This window comes from Bufo bufo, chromosome 3 (genome assembly GCF_905171765.1).
Source record: "Bufo bufo chromosome 3, aBufBuf1.1, whole genome shotgun sequence".
Taxonomy (NCBI): Eukaryota; Metazoa; Chordata; class Amphibia; order Anura; family Bufonidae; genus Bufo; species Bufo bufo.
Window position 1 is genome coordinate 432,514,607 of NC_053391.1, and position 21,648 is coordinate 432,536,254.

The 21,648-nt window shown below is 39.6% G+C and overlaps 1 protein-coding gene across 1 annotated transcript in view; it reads left to right on the top strand.

Moving 5' to 3' along the window:
- Positions 1-21,648, top strand: part of DMD (dystrophin) — a 3,443,536-nt gene that overhangs the window by 2,888,543 nt on the left and 533,345 nt on the right. Inside the window, 1 exon segment of the mRNA XM_040424996.1 lies at positions 19,435-19,581. Within this exon segment, the coding sequence (XP_040280930.1) occupies positions 19,435-19,581 (147 nt within the window).

Consider the following 21,648-nt stretch of genomic DNA (forward strand, 5'->3'; position numbering starts at 1 on the left):
GAGGGTCTCCAGCAGGCCATCAATCATAATTTTTTAAGGGTGTGTATGATGCCCTCCTTTATGTGTAATAAAGGGTGTATAGGAGTGCCGGTTCCTTGCAATTTTTGGCAGTACTTTCACTTAGTGCATAGGATTTATGAGTGTAGGAGTCCCACTACCTGAACAATTGTACCACAATGTGAATGAGGCCCTCCTTTATGTGATATACAGGTTGTATCGGAATGCCTCTTCCTTGTAATTTTTGGCAGCACTTGCACTTTATATACAAGTAAATATACAGGAAAGAATGTTTCCTAACAATTTTTCCTCTAAAATCGATTTTATCTTCAGTTTTGTCCGTATTATTGTCAGTCTGTAAAATTGCCGTACTACTCGAGGTGTTCTACTCGAGCACCCTAGCACTTTGGTGCTTGATCAACACTACTGATTACTCCAAGATTAATCCAAGATATCAATCACACTGTCAATCCTGTAATGAGCCATGCTATGTTTGAATTATAACTTGCAACAGTCATGTGACTGCTGCAGGTTAGTACTCCCCAGGTGACAGCATGCACATGGCAACATAACAGAGCAGCTTATATTTTTCATACAGGGATGAAAATGAAATATACAGTTTTCTTCTCAGTAGGAGTTTAATTATAAGTTGCATCATCTGGACAATCTTTTTTAATATGCCCTATTAGTGCATGTGGATATCATATAGGAGGGACCCCATTTTAGACCCTCACTCTATGACATTTGGGGTCACTAACATCTATCTGTATTACAAGAACTGATCACAAAGCAAGTTATCTTGAAAAATCAGCTGATTGCAAGTGTTTTTATAAGAGTAACCTAGCATGATCAAATGACCACAGCAGGTTGCCCGTAAAATTATACATATTCTCCTAAGAGCTGTAGCATTGACACTTCACCAACTTGCACTATGCATAGTTTATATTTTGTATGACATATAATTCTAACATCATGTTCTAGTTAAATACCCACTTTATAAATATAAATCCACATAAATTGGTGTTTAGAACAGCAATACTATTGCTTACATTTTTCAGTTTCAAGAGCTTCTAACTGATACATGTTCGAAAGAAGCCTCCCTCTGGCATGCCTGCTCATACTAACAATGAAGGCACTTTATAAAGGACAAACTCTGTCACACTCCAGTTGGAATGATGGTGTACTCTAAATAAAAAGACTCTGCTGAGACACACCATAATATAAGGAGAAATCATATGCTCCGTTTCAGCATTGCTTCATTCTTGTCGTAGCATAATGTACAGTACTGTGGATGCTGTGTTTTTCCATCATCTTGACTTGAGTCATGTCTTGGAAATACAATATGCTACCACAAAGCTGTTTGAACAAGACAAAACACTAAATTGCAGCTGACATCTTTCTACCATATCCAAACTGCAAACATCCCACAAGATCTGCCATTTGGAGATGTTCTGACCCTATAGTCTAGCAATCACAATTTGTCTTTTGTCCAAGCCGCTCAGATCCTTAGACGTGTCCATTCTTCTTGTTTCTAACTTAACAAGTTCAAGAATTGAATGTTTATTTGCAGTCTAACATACAAGATAATAAATATACTTCTCAATTGTCAGTGGTTTTAACCCGTAGGCGACCCTCGACGTACATGTATGGCTTTGCAAGCAGTGACTAAAAGACCAGCACCGTACATGTACTGCGCACTGATCGGGGGGATGCAGAAGCTGAGGGGTTAGTATCATTGTTTTCACTAATGCTGGCGGACATAGCAGAGGCCTGACTGTCAGTAATAGCTGAACCCCTGCTGTGTCCGCCAGCATCAGTTAAAACAGTGATGGCGGCATATTAACCCCTCATTTGCTGTGGTCAATGTTGACCACAGCATGTACGGAGATTGCAGAGGGAGGGGGCTCCTTCTCTGACACCATCGGCTCCTTACATTGTGGAGACAGGGGGCCGATGGATGCTAAGGCAGCTTAAAGCATTACGCAGACCATCGGAGCCTGCCAATTATGGAAGCTTATGAGGTCCAGCTCCCAGGCTGGGTCTCATAGGCATACTGTCAGTGTCATACTGACAGTGCAATGCATTACAATACATTGTGTATTGTAATGCATTGTAGAGGAGCTCAGATCCCCAAAAGTTGAATTCCGATATTGGGATGAAAATAAAAAAAAGTGGGGAAAAAAGTGTTTTACAAAATTAAAGTTTCAAGTAAAAAGAAAAAAAAAATCTTTCCTGTAACCAAGTCATATAAAATTATAAAAAAAAAAGAAAATAGACATACAGTATAAGGTATTGCCGTGTCCTTAACGACTGGCTCTATAAAAATATTATGTCAGGTGAATGCCATAAAAATAAATAGATAAAAACAATGCCAAAAGAGTAATTTTTTGGTCACTTTGTCTCTCAAAAAGTGTAATACTAAGCTGTATCTATCCCAAAATGGTACTCAGAAAATGAGCCCCCACACCAGACCATGGTCATAAAAATAAAAAAAATGGCTTTCAGAAAATGGTGACCCCAAACAAAAAATTTATTTTCAAAAAAACTTATTGTGTAAAACTGAACAAAAATAAAAAGATTACATATTAGGTATTGCCATGTGCATAATGACTGGCATAATAACAAAAAGTGTAGTAATGAACAATTAAAAAGCCATTTGTACCCCAAAATGGTACCAATGAAAGTGTCACTTCATCCCCAAAAAATTAGCCTCCACACAAAACAATAGTCAGATTTTTTTTTTTTTAAATACAACTTTCAGAATATGGCAACATTAAAAAAATGTCATTTAAAAAAAGTTTATATTGTATCAAACTGAACAAAAATAAGAAATAGACACATCAAATATCATATCAGCTACCCCTGTAGCCCTGAACACTGTAAATAAAAAACTAAAGTAAAAACTGTGCCAAAACTGATTTTTGTTGGTCACCTTGCCTTATAAAAAGTGCAATACCAAGCTTCACCTCATCCTGCAAAAAACGAGTCCTCATACAAATCCATTGCCAAAAAAATAAATATGGCTTTCAGAAAAATGGTGACACACTAACAAGATTTGTTTTCAAAAATGTTTTGTGCAAAGTGATTAAATGTAAAAAAGAAAAAATTATAATGAACGTATGGTTCTCAGAAAATGGCTGCACTGGTACCCCAGAGGCTGTTCAATAGCAACATGGCACCTGTAAACCAATTCATCAAAATCTGCACTGCAAGATACAAATTGTGGTCTTTCCCTTTTGAATACTACAGCATACCCAAACAGCACTTTAATTCCAGATTTATGGCATTTCAGTACCCACTAGAACCAGCCTAACAATTTAAACGGCATTGTGTGTCTCAGATGACATGATCTGGGCACAGCGTACTGGGCACTGAAATGCCATATCTGTGTAAAACAGTCCCCTGCTCATTAATTTCTGCAACGTCAAAATGCTTACTCCACCCCTGAATAAATACCTTTGGGGTGTAATTTCCGATATAGGGTCACTTCTCAGGGGTTCCATTTATTATTTCACCACAGAGCTTCTACAATTCTCAGCACAAGAGTAAATCACCACATTGGGTCTCAAATGCACATGGTGCTCTATTAATCCTGAGCCCTGTTGTATGTCAAGGCAAAAGATTTGGGCCACATGTACAGTAGGGAGTTAATAAAACCAGGAAGCGCAGCATAATTATAAGAGGACTTGCTTTTCACACCGGTACATGCTGGGCACAACATATTGGACATTGAAAAGGCATACAGTTAGGTCCATATATATTTGGACAGAGACAACATTTTTCTAATTTTGTTCTGTACTTTAACACAATGGATTTTGAACGAAACAATTCAGATGCAGTTGAAGTTCAGACTTTCAGCTTTAATTTAGTGGGTTGAACAAAAGGATTGCATAAAAATGTAAGGAACTAAAGCATTTTTGAAACTCAATCCCTTCATTTCAGGGGCTCAAAAGTAATTAGACAAATTAAATAATTGTAAATCAAATGTTTATTTCTAATACTTGGTTGAAAAACCTTTGTTGGCAATGACTGCCAGAAGTTTTGAACTCATGGACATCACCAGACGCTGTGTTTCCTCCTTTTTAATGCTCTGCCAGGCCTTTACTGCAGCGGTTTTCAGTTGCTGTTTGTTTGTGGGCCTTTCTGTCTGAAGTTTAGTCTTTAACAATTGAAATGCATAATCTATTGGGTTCAGATCAGGTGACTGACTCTGCCATTCAAGAATATTTCACTTATTTGCTTTAATAAAGTCCTGGGTTGCTTTAGCTTTATGTTTTGGGTCATTGGCCATCTGTATTATGAAACACCGACCAATCAGTTTGTCTGCATTTGGCTGGATTTGAGCACACAGTATGTCTATGAAAACCCCAGAATTCATCTGGCTGCTTCTGTCTTGTGTCACATCATCAATAAACACTAGGGACCCAGTGTCCCTGGCAGCAATGCATGCACAAGCCATCATACTGCCTCCGCCATGTTTTACAGATGATGTGGTATGCTTTGGATCATGAGCTCTACCATGCCTTCGCCATACTTTTTTCTTTCTATCATTCTGGTAGAGGTTGATCTTGGTTTCATCTGTCCAAAGAATGTTCTCCCAGAAGTGTGCTGGTTTCTTAAGATGTTTTTTAGCAAATTCCAATCTAGCCTTCTTATTCTTGAGGCTTATGAGTGGCTTGCACCGTACAGTGAACCCTCTGTATTTACTTTTTGGCAGTCTTCTCTTTATGGTAGATTTGGATATTTGTGCGCCTATATCCTGGAGAGTGTTGTTCACTTGGTTGGCTGTTGTGAAGTGGTTTCTCTTCACCATGGTAATTAATTTGCGATCATCCACCACTGTTGTCTTCCATGGGCATCCAGGTCTATTTGCATTGTTGAGGTCACCAGTGCTTTCTTTCTTTAACAGGATTTACCAAACTGTAGATTTTGCCACTCCTAATAGTGTAGCAACACTTATCTGTTTTTGCAGATAAAGGATAGCTTGTTTCACCTGCATGGAGAGCTCTGTTGTCTACATGTTTACTTCTCAGCAAAATCTTCAAAATGCAAGCACCACACCTCAAATCAACTCCAGCCCTTTTATGTGCTTAATTGAGAATAAAATAATGAAGGAATTGCCCACACCTGCCCATGAAACAGCCTTTGATTCAATTGTTCAAATACTTTTGGTCCCTTTAAAAACAGGGTGCCACATGTAAAGGAGCTGAAACTCCTAAACCATTCATCCAATTTTAATGTGAATACCCTCAAATATGTTTTAGTAAACAGGTAAAAAAAAAAAAAAAATTGTGTCAGTGTCCAAATATATATGGACCTAACTGTATCTGTGTTAAAATTAAATTTTTCACTTTGCACCATCTGCTTTGAACTAATTTTGTAAAACACCTGTTGGGTGTAATGCTCATTATACCCATTGGTATATTCGGTGAGGGGTGTAGTTTCTAAAATAGGGTCACTTTTTGGCGGTTTCTTTTTTAAAATTTAACCTAAGAGCCTCTGTAGGCCTCAAATGCACGAGGTGATCCTTCCCTTCTGAGCTCCGCTGTGAGCACATACAGCACTTTTTGACCATATATGGAGGTGTTATCATATTCAGGAGAAAATGGATAACAAATTGTGAAGTTATTTTCACCTGTTACTAACTGTAAAAATGAAAACATGGGCCTTACTTGTAAAAAAAAAAATGTAATTTTCACAGCCAGGGTTTTCAAAATTCTATGAGATGCCTGTTGAGCCATTTTAAAATTCCTTGGCGTGTAGTTTCCACAAATGTACGATGAAGCCTAAAAATTATTCCAGTGAAATCTGCATTACAAAAGCCATATGGTGTTCCTTCATCTGCCCATACAGTAGTTTATTAATACATGTGAGATGTTGATATTCAGGAGAAAATGGATAACAAATTGTAGCGTAATTTTTTTTTCCTATTACCCCTTTTGAAAATAAAAAATCTGGAGTTAAAGAAGCATTTTATTTGAAAAAAATTAAAATTTTCATTTTCATAGCCACGTGTTTCTAAATTCTATGAAATGCCTGTGGGATCAAAGCACTCATTACACCTCCTCAAAAATTGACGTGATGGGTGTAGTTTCCAAACTGGGGTCACGCTTTGAAGGTTTCACCTGTAGGACTACCTCAATATCTGTTCAAACACAAGATGGTGCTCGTAAACCATTCCAGCAGAATCTACCCTCCAAAAACCATATGACACATCTTCCATTCTGAAACCTGCTGTTTGTCCATACAACAGTTTATGACCACATATGGGGTGTTTCTATAACCTACAGAATAATAAAATCAGGGTAATATAAATATTGAGGTTTGTCTGTTAAGCCTGTCTGCATTACAGGAAAAATTGAAAAAAAAAAAAAATCTGCAAAAAAAAATAAAAAATTTAGAAATGTCACCCCCATTTACCTAAAGGGTTAGCAAAGTTTGTAAAATCTGTTTTAATTAATTTGTGTGGTGTCTTCATTTAAGATGGCCGCGATGGCCTCTACGTGATCAAACAAATAAGGAAATATTTTTTGTTAATTGATTATCTCCTAAAAGCCCTCAACGTTAATCTCAGATGCTGCGATCAGTGATGAGCATGGCATCTGAGGGGTTCAATGATGGGGGGCAGCGCCATTTCTGTTCCCTACGATAGTACCCCTTACATACAAAGAAATGTGCTTCATGATGAAGTAATTCATCACAAACCAAATTTCTTTGTGAAATTTGGCAAATCAACCGAATCGAATTTCCATAACTTTGCGGTTGGTTTGGTTGATTTTATGCCGCGGCCTCTTCGACAGGTCTCCACAGTGGTTCTGTGGAAAATTGGTGCTGAAATTCTCCAGCTTTCTACAGCACCATTGCCACTGCTTGTAAATATACCCTAATGACAGGTTTCCAAGGAGTGACAATGGTATAACTGCCTTTTTAACTCTTTGATTACAGGATCTAGACAGACGGGCATTATTTGTTATACAGTAAATTTTGTATGAAGATATTTTTGTTGAGTTTCAGGTAAAGTGTACAAGTAAACAAGTGAGGTTAAAATACTTAAATGACTTAACTGGATACAGCCATAACCTATTCTAAGGCATTTTTTCCCTGACCTTTCTCCTTTGCTGGTTCAGTTGCCTCAAGCTTTACAAATCCAGGCTGATCCTATGTTCTCCCCTTCAGCTATGCTTTTGGAAATGGATTTAACAGGTATGCCATTACAGCACAAGAGCTGCTATTAACTCACACCAAGAAGACAAGCAAACTACTTTCTTTAGCAGTCTGAAAGAGTGTGAAGGAGAGGGGAAGATCCTGGTATTTTCTACAAATCTGTCGATAATACTGCTGTTATAGACCGCACGGTCTATACGCCATTCAATTTCACACATTTAACATGTTACAGTAGTCCAATTATGCAAAAAAAGGGAGGTTTTCTGGGAAAACAAATTGAAGGCCTATGTTTAGGGGGTACTAGTGGTTGAACTAAGAATAAGGGGACTGCAGACGGACTGTTAATCTAGGCACAGGGGCTCTTTGTGGGAGATTTATCAAAACTGGTTTATATGAAAGCTGGCTTACTTGCCCATAGCACCCAGTTAGATTCCACCTTTAGTTTTTCAGAGCTTCTTTGAAAAATGAAAAGTGGAATGTGATTGGTTGGGCAACTAAGCCAGTTTTCCATTACACTGGTTTTGCAAATTTCCCCTTACGTGCTTCTAGTAACGCTTTCACTTCATATAAGATGTCTTGATAACTTTTGCTGATTGCTAATATTAGCACTAGCTGTTTAGTACAATATTAAATAACCCTGATTTACAAAATTATGTAATATTATCACACATGTATGTCCTAAAAAATACATCTATTTTATACAAACCTCTATGTATATTACAGTATAATAGTCTAGTGGAGAGCCAGGTCACCACCAGAAGTCACCAAACAACACCATGCACAATGTAACAAACAAATATATATCGTACATGGATGACTTTATTTCACACGATCCAATATACACTGCTCAAAAAAATAAAGGGAACACTTAAACAACACAATGTAACTCCAAGTCAATCACACTTCTGTGAAATCAAACTGTTCACTTAGGAAGCAACACTGAGTGACAATCAATTTCACATGCTGTTGTGCAAAGGGGATAGACAACAGGTGGAAATTATAGGCAATTAGCAAGACACCCCCAATAAAGAAGTGGTTCTGCAGGTGGTGACCACAGCCCACTTCTCAGTTCCTATGCTTCCTGGATGATGTTTTGGTCACTTTTGAATGCTGGCGGTTCTTTCACTCTAGTGGTAGCATGAGACGAAGTCTACAACCCACACAAGTGGCTCAGGTAGTGCAGCTTATCCAGGATGGCACATCAATGCGAGCTGTGGCAAGAAGGTTTGCTTTGTCTGTCAGCGTAGTGTCCAGAGCATGGAGGCGCTACCAGGAGACAGGCCAGTACATCAGGAGACGTGGAGGAGGCCGTATGAGGGCAACAACCAAGCAGCAGAACCGCTACCTCCGCCTTTGTGCAAGGAGGAACAGGAGGAGCACTGCCAGAGCCCTGCAAAATGACCTCCAGCAGGCCACAAATGTGCATGTGTCTGCTCAAACGGTCAGAAACAGACTCCATGAGGGTGATATGAGGGCCCGACGTCCACAGGTAGGGGTTGTGCTTACAGCCCAACACCGTGCAGGACGTTTGGCATTTGCCAGAGAACACCAAGATTGGTAAATTCGCCACTGGCGCCCTGTTCTCTTCACAGATGAAAGCAGGTTCACACTGAGCACATGTGACAGAAGTAACAGAGTCTTGAGACGCCGTGGAGAACGTTTTGATGCCTGCAACATCCTCCAGCATGACCAGTTTGGCATTGGGTCAGTAATGGTCTAGGGTGGCATTTCTTTGGAGGGCCGCACAGCCCTCCATGTGCTCACCAGAGGTAGCCTGACTGCCATTAGGTACCGAGATGAGATCCTCAGACCCCTTGTGAGACCATATGCCGGTGCGGTTTGCCCTGGGTTCCTCCTAATGCAAGACAATGCTAGACCTCATTTGGCTGGAGTGTGTCAGCAGTTCCTGCAAGACGAAGGCATTGATGCTATGGACTGGCCCGGCCGTTCCCCAGACCTGAATCCAATTGAGCACATCTGGGACATCATGTCTCGCTCTATCCACCAACGTCACGTTGCACCCCAGACTGTCCAGGAGTTGGCAGATGCTTTAGTCCAGGTCTGGGAGGAGATCCCTCAGGAGACCGTCCGCCACCTCATCAGGAGTATGCACAGGCATTGTAGGGAGGTCATACAGGCACGTGGAGGCCACACACACTACTGAGCCTCATTTTGACTTGTTTTAAGGACATTACATCAAAGTTGGATCAGCCTGTAGTGTGTTTTTCCACTTTAATTTTGAGTGTGACTCCAAATCCGGACCTTCATGGGTTGAAAAATTTGATTTCAATTTTTTTATTTTTGTGTGATTTTGTTGTCAGCACATTCAACTATGTAAAGAACAAAGTATTTCAGAAGAATATTTAATTCAGATCTAGGATGTGTTATTTTTGTGTTCCCTTTATTTTTTTGAGCAGTGTACTAACATGGCATGAAATTTGAGAGCCTGTGTGCACCTTAGATTCCAAACTTGTGTCAATATTTTTAAATGGGCACTGTCTAGAGATTAGCTAATCGATTCTAAACATACAGAATTTCTATTACATTTCTCAAAAAATCGGATTCCAGCTGAATCTGAAATTTTTGTGATTAAAATCAGATGAATCTGTCCAAATGGCTGCAATCATCTTACAGGTCAGGAAGACAGGGATCTTTTTAGGAACATGTTTTAATTAAAAATAAAATCTGACAGTGCAATGTAGATCAGGTTTCATGTTGCCCTTAGAAGTTTATGGAGATAGGAAGGGAAAGAGATAGCAGATGCTGAGTGAGACAAGGGTAGAGAGGTTTTGTTACTGTGGATCAGCTCTGGCTCACTGGACATACAGTAGTACAAACAGCCAGCTGACTGTCCACTTAAACCGTGGGGATTGGAGAATTTTCCGCTCCCCCCCCATACACACTCTCACCAGAGCCTTTCAATATTCATTTCAATCAAGGGACTAATACATTTTAACCAGCAATATAAATAAAGTTTTGTTGTTTTTGCTTTTTAAACCGTCGATTCCTTTCAGTGAGTTAGACAAGGGAAGAGACACCTAGACATTGCTGCAGGATATAATAAGACTTCTATCTCACTCCTGTGCTGAATTCACAGCATCACTGCTCAGTACCACTGTATAATGTCTTCCAAACTGCTGTTTCTAAGAGTGTGCTACAGAGAAATAGTGGAGCAGTATCTCCTGGCTTCTATCTGTGCAGTGTATGGGAGACATCATAGCAAGCAATCTCCACTTAGTAGGTCAGGGAAAACTGATAGAATCTACAGTACACAGGTGAAACTAGTGAAAATACAATTGATATTCCTCGTGTACACAGATATTACAGCTTATTCTGAAAAGTCACCTAAAACTACAGGTGCATATCAACCCTAATGAAAATCCTAGTTTTGATATGTTTACCCCCTGAGTGATTCCTTGAGAATTTATAGGTTGATATGCAGTATATTAGGCTGCTTGCTACGTATAACAGCATTGGTGCTGCCGATTTACCATGGCACTGAATTAAGATCATGTTTGGCTAATCAGGCTGCTTGCACAGTTTGACAGTAAAGGAATATATTGATTTATTAAATGTTAGTCTTAGCTCTGCAGCAGTAATTGTTCTATAATCTCTTTACTCAGTGAAATATTTTGTCTGGTATCTCGTAAAGAAATTATTAAGGTTATTTGTTTCAAGTAAACTGGTGTTTCGTGCAACATGCAGTCAGTTTCAAAAAAGGCTGTTTACTTGCAAAAAATTGACTATAATATGTCTAGCCTATTTGCTTGTAGTTCTATAAAGTATAGTAGCCCAGCTGTTTAGCATATGGGGGCTGCATACCTTTGCATGTCCACAACATCTTTAAAACTTTCTGAAATATCCTGCTGCATACTTTGGACTCCTACTCAAGACCGTTACATACAGTATGTGTGTATTGTTTTTTTGTTTTGTTTTGTTTTGTTTTTGAAAATGCAGACTGTAGGAATATACAAGTGCTACAAAATCTTTTCAGAATATACACTATATGGACAGTATTGAGCACATCTCTTAATCACAGAATTCGGGAGTTCTATTCAGTCCCATTGGCACAGGTATATACACTGCGTGCAGAATTATTAGGCAAATGAGTATTTTGACCACATCATCCTCTTTATGCATGTTGTCTTACTCCAAGCTGTATAGGCTCGAAAGCCTACTACCAATTAAGCATATTAGGTGATGTGCATCTCTGTAATGAGAAGGGGTGTGGTCTAATGACATCAACACCCTATATTAGATGTGCATAATTATTAGGCAACTTCCTTTCCTTTGGCAAAATGGGTCAAAAGAAGGACTTGACAGGCTCAGAAAAGTCAGAAATAGTGAGATATCTTGCAGAGGGATGCAGCACTCTTAAAATTGCAAAGCTTCTGAAGCGTGATCATCGAACAATCAAGCGTTTCATTCAAAATAGTCAACAGGGTCGCAAGAAGCGTGTGGAAAAACCAAGGCGCAAAATAACTGCCCATGAACTAAGAAAAGTCAAGCGTGCAGCTGCCAAGATGCCACTTGCCACCAGTTTGGCCATATTTCAGAGCTGCAACATCACTGGAGTGCCCAAAAGCACAAGGTGTGCAATACTCAGAGACATGGCCAAGGTAAGAAAGGCTGAAAGACGACCACCACTGAACAAGACACACAAGCTGAAACGTCAAGACTGGGCCAAGAAATATCTCAAGACTGATTTTTCTAAGGTTTTATGGACTGATGAAATGAGAGTGAGTCTTGATGGGCCAGATGGATGGGCCCGTGGCTGGATTGGTAAAGGGCAGAGAGCTCCAGTCCGACTCAGACGCCAGCAAGGTGGAGGTGGAGTACTGGTTTGGGCTGGTATCATCAAAGATGAGCTTGTGGGGCCTTTTCGGGTTGAGGATGGAGTCAAGCTCAACTCCCAGTCCTACTGCCAGTTTCTGGAAGACACCTTCTTCAAGCAGTGGTACAGGAAGAAGTCTGCATCCTTCAAGAAAAACATGATTTTCATGCAGGACAATGCTCCATCACACGCGTCCAAGTACTCCACAGCGTGGCTGGCAAGAAAGGGTATAAAAGAAAAAAATCTAATGACATGGCCTCCTTGTTCACCTGATCTGAACCCCATTGAGAACCTGTGGTCCATCATCAAATGTGAGATTTACAAGGAGGGAAAACAGTACACCTCTCTGAACAGTGTCTGGGAGGCTGTGGTTGCTGCTGCACGCAATGTTGATGGTGAACAGATCAAAACACTGACAGAATCCATGGATGGCAGGCTTTTGAGTGTCCTTGCAAAGAAAGGTGGCTATATTGGTCACTGATTTGTTTTTGTTTTGTTTTTGAATGTCAGAAATGTATATTTGTGAATGTTGAGATGTTATATTGGTTTCACTGGTAAAAATAAATAATTGAAATGGGTATATATTTGTTTTTTGTTAAGTTGCCTAATAATTATGCACAGTAATAGTCACCTGCACACACAGATATCCCCCTAAAATAGCTAAAACTAAAAACAAACTAAAAACTACTTCCAAAAATATTCAGCTTTGATATTAATGAGTTTTTTGGGTTCATTGAGAACATGGTTGTTGTTCAATAATAAAATTAATCCTCAAAAATACAACTTGCCTAATAATTCTGCACTCCCTGTAAAATCCTAGCCATGCAGTCTGCCTTTACAAACATTTGTGATTGGCTCATTTTCAAGAGCTTACTGAATTTGAGTGTGGTACTGTAATAGGATTCCAATCCACCACTGCAACAAGTCAGTTTGTAAGATGTCTTTCCTCTTAGATATTCCATGATAACTGTGAGTGATATTATTACAAAGTGGAATCTTTTAGGAACCACAGCAACTCAGCCACAAAGTGTCAGCATGCGTAAGTACAGAGTGGGCTCACCAAGTGCTCAGGTACAAGTCGCCAACGCTCTGCTGGCTCAATAACAGCTAAGTTCCAAACCTCCTCTGGCATTAACATTAACACACATTTTTTTACCGTCAGCTTCATGGAATGAGTTCCCATGGCTGAGCAGCTACATGCAAACCGTACATCACCAAGCACAATGCCAAGTATCTGATAGAGGGGTGTAAGGCACCCTGCCTCTGGACTCTGGAGCAGTAGAAATATGTTCCATAGAGTGAAGAATCATGCTTCTCTATCTGGCAGTATAATCGTTCAGTCTGGTTATGGTGAATGCCAGGAGAACATTACCTGTCTGACTGCATTGTGCCATTGTAAAGTTTAGTGGAGGAGGGATAATGCTATGGGGTTGTTTTTCAGGGGTTGACCTGGGCTTCTTAATTCCAGTGAATGGAAATCTTAATGCTTCAGCATATCAAGACATTTTGGATGATTTTATCATTCCAAGTTTGGGGAAAGCCCTTTTCTATTTGAGTTTGACTGTGCCCCAGTTCAAGAAAGTCAGGTCCATAAAGGCATGGTTGCAGGGATGGACTGGGACAATAAAGTGGCCCTGGACTTCAGCCAGACCGGCCCACTTTATTTTTCCCAAACACACTAAAAAAAAAACATAAGTAAAAACATATAGCATAAGATGTTATATACGGTATGTATCATCCACAGATTCCCCATAACGGTGCCATCCACAGATCCCCCTCCATAACGGTGCCATCCACAGATCCCCTTCCATAACGGTGCCATCCACAGATCCCCCTCCATAACAGTGTCATCCACAGATCCCCCTCCATAATGGTGCCATCCACAGATCCCCTCCATAAGTGTCATCCACAGATCCCCCTCCATAACAGTGTCATCCACAGATCCCCCTCCATAATGGTGCCATCCACAGATCCCCCCCATAAGTGTCATCCACAGACCCCCCCCCCCATAAGTGTCATCCACATGACAGACCCCCCCCCATAACAGTGCCATCCACGGATCCCCCTCCCTATAACAGTGCCGTCATCCATAGATCCCCCTCCCCGCCACTCACAGTAGTATACATTAATAAATCGGTATCCGGCTGCAGCAGGCTGCAGACAGTAACTTTAATTTTAACACAGCGCTCATGAGCTCATCTCATCTCTTTACTACAGTACCTTACATACATTCAGCTCCCGCCTCCAGCCTCCAGTAACAAGTGCGGGCGGCAGCGCTCACTCACTGACGTCACGCGCCTGCGCCGCCTAGTGGGAGGAGCAGGCGTGTGACGTCAGTGAGTGAGCGCCGCCCCCCACACTGCCTGCTGTTACTGGAGCTTTACCCCCCTGATGGCGGCCCTGGCCGGCCCATAATTCGATCGGCCCACCGGGATTCTCCCGGTACTCCCGATGGCCAGTCCATCGCTGCATGGTTGGATGAGTTTAGTGTTGAAGAACTGGCCTGCACAGAGCCCTGAACTCAAACTCATCAAGCACATTTGGGATGAATTCGAATGAAGGCTGCCAGCCAGACCCTCTTGTCTAACATCAGTATATGTATATCACAGGTACATTGTTTCAATAGAAACCAATGGGGTAAATTCATATAAAAAATTATATTGAGGAAGAAGTGCCAAATTTATTAGATGCAGATCTGTTAATAAATTTGGCTCATAATTTGGCAGCTTGTATGACAGAAAATCAAATCTATACCAGCTAGAGTGGTCTAGTTCCTAGCATAAATTAGAGTTAATCTGTCTGGCCCTGGGAGGCCGGGCCCACTCCAAATAATCCCTTAAGTGCCATGAGGTCTGCAAAGACTTAAACCATTGTAAAATATTTGGCAAAGAAAAAAAAAAAAATTTTATTCCAGAAAACTGGCTCAAAAGGCCCTGATAAATTCCTGCCTATGAGTACATCTTCAGATGAATCACAGCGTCCATCTGAGTACCTCTGCCCTTTCATTTCACTGATTGTAGGGATCCTAGCACCTGGACCACCACCAATCAAAACTTCTGACATTTCTAACTTTGTGTAAGATAAATAAAGCTATGATCCATGTAAAGATATATTGTGAAATTAATTGCTACAGAATTTTGGAATATATTTAGATTAAAAGGGAAACAATTGTAGACATTAGTTCAAAAAAAGGAGATTATTGCTGAGCTCGATAATTTACTTACTCTATAAATATATGGGTATATCAAGATCACATTTTCTTCTAACTTTTAGAAGCTGTGACTTTATTTCTGTTTGTAAAGATTAGCATCCTTGCCCATATGGTGCAGAGTGAAGTGAATAAACATGGGAGTTAAACACGTGTGTAGCATCACGGCAATCATATTTTTATTTGTTCATTTCTAGCTTATTGCATCTAATCCTCTTCCCTTCTAAATACTCCGTGTGCCAATCAGCGAGGCAATGGACATTCGTAGTTCATGTCGAAAGTAGCCTGGAGGGAAATTGTTCTGAATGCTGACTAAATGCACTTGTTTTTCACTGCTCAAGTGATCAACAATTCTACAAGTCTTAACTGCAAACTGGAACCCGGCACCTTTTGGTAATTGTGCATCACAGAGAGATTATCATGCAGAAATTATAGCCAAGAGCAGAAATATTTTCTCCTTAAACTGATATGCACAGCATTTACACCTAGAACGTAATAAAATGCTGCAAAGTGAATGTCTACCTTTTATCTTAGACAGGTCAAGGATTATTTTTTATTATTTCTGAATATGTCCTTTTATAGGTCGTAGTTCTGTTTTCTTATATTTAGCTCCAAATTCCCTGCTTCTCTTCCCACTGCCATAGAGATATACATATAAAAATCCTGAATGCCTGTAGCCATCATTATAGGAGCATACTCATTTTTACAGCTTTTATAGAGGCCAATAATTAATACGTGTATAGTACGGTTCCCCTATTGTGGATACACTAGTGGCAGTCACAACCCTATAGCTGCAAAGTACCTTGGATTCCAGTGCAAAATCCATATGTGGACTCTTTACCTTGGGTTGTGATTACTATCTCTAAAAACAGTATAGCCACTGTTCCGTAGGGTTTATCATACACTGTTCCCGAAACAGTATGCATACTTCCAGAGGTCTAACGTGAAGCTCCTGGGTTCCAACACAAAATCTGTAGCTAAGGCATGCACTGACCATTGTGCAATGTACGTATAGTACTAGTACTAGTGTTTTCTTATATGGCCTCAGGGCCAGGTTGTGGCTGCTACCTCTGTACTTTCTATAGCTATGTCTCTGTATATATATTCAGATTTGTATTCCATTTCTCCTGCTTTTGTCTAAAGGACCTCACATATTAGAGCAGGGTTCGGCAACCTTCAGCACTCAAGCTGTTGTGAAACGACAATTCCCAGCATGTTCCACTCATTTCTATAAGAGATCTTAGAAGAGCAAAACAAATATGCATGCTGGGAGTTGCAGTTTCACAACAGCTGGAGTTCCAGAGGTTGTCTACCCCTTTATTAGACAAACCCGCCATTTTATGCAGGACCGGCAAACAATCAAAGGTGTATGGGGCCTCCCCAACTCTCCACTGACAGATGATGTTAGGAGGGAGAGAAGAATTGGCCACATTGAATTTTAATGCCCGATCCTATTGTTTTCCCACGGGATAAGCCACCAGAAGAGTCTGGCAGCAGTTTAGCACTCTCTCCCCACTGATAACACATATATGGCTAAAGAGAGAGTATATACGTATAGATCAGTCAGCTATGGGCAATCAAGTGCTTGGTTGACAGTTATTGAAGGTATATGGGCACTTTCATATTTACTGCAATTTACTGCAATTTAGTAATTCTGCCTTTATATCCAGAAATCTCAGAAGAAACTTTGCTATACCTTGGACTCATCCCATTTATGTTCTTAGATATGATATGAGAAGTTAACATCTGTGGCCCAGAGTTGCCAACTGTCCAGAAATTTCTGGACAGTCCGTAAAAATTGGCCACTTTTTTCCTGTGTCTGTGAAAAAAAAAATGTGTCCGTGATTTTTTTGAGGCTGGTGGTACTTGACTAGATTATTTTGGTGGTAATTATTATCATTTTACAGCTCACAGTAAATGCTAGTATTGAGTTTTTATCAGTATATTGAGATATAGACAAGTATTACTTACAATCTTTGTCATTCATTATCGTTTTCCAATTTGTCCGTCAAAAATGTTGTCTGTCCGTGATTTTGAGTTAAGTTGTCCAGAAAAAAGAAAAATACTGGTTGGCAACCCTGTTGTGGCAGTAATAACCAAAAGCTAGATATTTGCTAGGCATACATTTAAAATTAAGGAAACATATTTTAGATACTAAAAAAAAAAAAAAAGCAGACTTCATTGTACTCGTATTTGCTTTCCATGCAAAGCAAGCAGTGAATGTAACTGTTTTGTCACAAGCTATTGCATTCCTACAATTGTGTGTATTCTACACCGTACAACCATTGATTGCTTCATCTGAAATGGAAGCTCTAATTGCGATTCACTTCTGTATCATTTGACATTCATTTACAATACAGTAAGTTCATAATGAGCATTGCAGTGTACCTTCTATGCCAATACCACCTAGGAGGGTATGAATGGCAGGAAGAAGGAATTAATGATAAAAGCTTCTCTGATGATTGCAACTTACAAAAGGAAAAGCTTTATCGCACTGTAGAGCAGTTTAATTTAGTAAAATGTGATAAATCAGTGTATTGTTGATGACAGAGAGGAGGGGTGAAAGTGTGTTGGAAAACCAGAAAAATGTGTATAGCTCATGTTTCTAACACAATTAGGCTGTATGCACACATAGGTTTTTGCAGTATTTCTCTCTACATTTTTGCTGGTGTTTTTACTGGCGTTTGTGGCCAGATGTTCTATACGTGGTTGAGAAGTTTCCATATGCAGTCTCCTTTTACAAAAGGCTGGCATTTCATACACCAATCTTAACCCCATAGTGACCACCCATACGTTTTTTTTACGGCGGTCACTAAGGGGCCTTAGGCTGGGCTGCCGCTTTTTTACAGCGGCCCAGTCTAAGCGCTGCATGGGTTCCCCATGCAGCGGGGAGCGGAGACCCAGCTCTCACATGAGAGCCGCGGCCCTGTTGTAACAGCCCAGACCGGCAGTAGTGCAGATCCGGGCTGCTTAACATTTTACATGCCGCGGACAATGGCGCCCGTCGCATGTAAAGTGCTGACATCAGCACCTCGCATATTCGATCGCGGGGTGCCGATGTGTGTGTGAAGGCTACCTGGGGTCTGATGTAGGCCCCAGACCAGCCTTGAGTAATTTCCAGCAGGCTGCCCCTCTCTGGTCAATGTCAGAATAGCATTGCCATTAAAATTCAATGCACTATAGGGATAGTGCATTGCATTTTAAAAGCAATCAAAAAGCTGTCTGTTATAGTCCCCTTGTTCCTATTTATTCAATAAAAAAAATCCCATAAAAAATGACGCTTTTTTCCATAGAAAATATTGAAATACATTCAATGAAAAAAATAGCAAAAAAAATTCTTACCCATATGGTTGGTATTACCACGTCCGTAACGACCAGGACTACGTATCATGTAAAGCATTCCATACGGTGAACGCCGTAAAAATAAAATAAAAAAAAATGACAGAATTGCTAATTTATTCTTAGTTGCCATCGGAAAAATGTAATAACAAAATGATACCAATGCAAAATACAAGTTGTCCCGCAAAAACCAAGCCCTCACACAACTCCATAGAAAGAAAAATAAAAAAGTTATGGGTCTTGGGAAGCGGCAATGCAAAAACATTTTTTTCTTTAAAAAAAAAAAGGGGGTTTATTGCAAAAAAAAAAGTAAAATGTAAAAAAAAACTATATATGTATTTGGTATCACTGTAATCGTACTGACCCAGAGAATAAATATATTTTGTTATTTATACTGAAAAATGAATGCCATAAAATGTCCCATCTCCCTCCCAGAAAAAGTTAATAAAAGTTAATCAGAAAGTTATATGTACCCAAGAATTGTGCCATTAAAAACTACAACTTGTCCCATAAAAAATAAGTCCTCATAAAGCTATACAGACAGAAAAATAAAAAAAGTTATAGCTCTTGGAACGCGACGATGAAAAAAGGAAGAAAAACTCTTGGTCAGTAAGGCCCAAAACAGGCTGGTTCACTCAGGGGTTAATAAGAAATCTGTTGGAGTAAAATGTGGACAATTTCTGAAGAGGAGCAGGCGTCTCAATAAATGTGTCTCAATGAAAGGAAGCTGCTGGCTAACTGGCCGCGCGACCCAACCAGATCACTGCCGCTCCACGTGGCCGTACTCTTAAAACAAGCATAGAATTAATTCCAAGCAATTATTAGACCGTTTTCTATGTGTAAACCTGAAAGTCATTTTTTATAATGTCTTTATATTGTCTTTATTTTTTAGGCCTTTAGAGCAGAAATAGCACCGATAAAAAACAATGTTGATCAAGTGAATGATCTTGCGTACCAGTTCAAAGCGACTGACATCCAGTTATCTCCTTATAATATTAGCCGCCTGGAAGATTTAAACACAAGGTGGAAGCTGCTACAGGTAAAGTGCTTTCTTAGATTAATTCATAGGTGTGTAGACAGATTACGTCAGTTAAAAATCCTGTTGCTCATGGTGGAGCATTTTTCTTAAGGATTTATACTGTATAAAAGGTAATCTGATATTTTTTTTACTTCTATGGATAGTAAAGTTCATTTCATCAATTTCATTAATTGTTCAGATGGTCTGTATATGTACCTATGTGAATGAAATTCATAATATAAAATATTAAGATAATTGGTTGGTGGGTCGGTTGGTTAGTTGGTTGAAAATGTGAAAAGAAAATATCTATGAAGTTTCTTTCATGCGTTTCACTGATTAAATACTATAATTGCACTGCTTAAAGTTTCATCATGTGAAAACACATGAATGCAGCGCCCAGATAATAGTTACAATAGTAGGAACAATTTCCAATGTGGAATATCATTCTTATTGTCGAAGATATTTTTAAATGTTATGTTAAAAGCATAGTCTGGGTTAGAAAATCAATTTTCAAAAACCTTATTGTGGCATTCTGAGTTAATAAAGGGCAACCATGGCAGAGCACAAAGAGGCTACACAGAATGTCCCTTAGGCCTCTTGCACAAGAACGATTTTTTCCCGTTTACGTTCCATTTTTTGTATTCCGTATACGGACCCATTCATTTCAATGGATCCGCAAAAAAAAAACGGAAGGTACTCCGTATGCCTTCCATTTCAATATTTTAGTTTTACCGTTCTGTTCAAACATAGAACATGTCCTATTATTGTCCGCATAAAACGGACAAGGATAGTACTGTTCTATCAGGCGCCAGCTGTTCCTTTCCGTATTTTTCGCGGATCTGTTTTTTGCGGACCCCAAAATACTGAAAAAGCCATACGGTCGTGTGCAAGAGGCCTTAATCATGAGCTTTGCATGTCCATACACTCCACAAACAGATCAATGATTTTATTGGACACCGTTCCAAGCTTCATTTCCTCTGTGGTTAGCAGAACAGGGGAAATGAACATTTGCTTCCATAAGAGACCCTAGCTATAAGACAACCAGTGGTCTAATATAGTAACATTGTAAAAAGTAGACATTCCTTTAACCACTTAAGGACCACAGGTTTATACCCCCCTAAAGACCAGGCCCTTTTTTACAAATCGGCACTCCACAACTTTAGCGGTTTATTGCTCGGTCATGCAACTTACCACCCAAATGAATTTTACCTCCTTTTCTTCTCACTAATAGAGCTTTCATTTGGTGGTATTTCATTGCTGCTGCCTTTTTTCACATTTCTTGTTATTAATCGAAATTTAACGATTTTTTTGCAAAAAAAATGACATTTTTCACTTTCAGTTGCAAAATTTTGCAAAAAAAACAACATCCATATATAAATTTTTCTCTAAATTTATTGTTCTACATGTCTTTGATAAAAAAAAATGTTTGGGTAAAAAAAAAATGGTTTGGGTAAAAGTTATAGCGTTTACAAACTATGGTACAAAAATGTGAATTTCCGCTTTTTGAAGCAGCTCTGACTTTCTGAGCACCTGTCATGTTTCCTGAGGTCCTACAATGGCCAAACAGTACAAACACCCCACAAATGACCCCATTTCGGAAAGTAGACACCTTAAGGTATTCGCTGATGGGCATAGTGAGTTCATAGAACTTTTTATTTTTTGTCACAAGTTAGTGGAAAATTATGATTTTTTTTTACATTTTTTTTTTTCTTACAAAGTCTCATATTCCACTAACTTGTGACAAAAAATAAAAACTTCTATGAACTCACTATGCCCATCAGCGAATACCTTGGGGTGTCTTCTTTCCAAAATGGGGTCACTTGTGGGGTAGTTATACTGCCCTGGCATTCTAGGGGCCCAAATGTGTGGTAAGTAGTTTGAAATCAAAATGTGTAAAAAATGGGTGGGTATATGTAAAATGACACCCCAAAACACATTCCCCAACTTCTCCTGAGTACAGAGATACCACATGTGTGACACTTTTTTGCAGCCTAGGTGGGCAAAGGGGCCCATATTCCAAAGAGCACCTTTCGGATTTCACTGGTCATTTTTTACACATTTTGATTTCAAACTTCTTACCACACATTT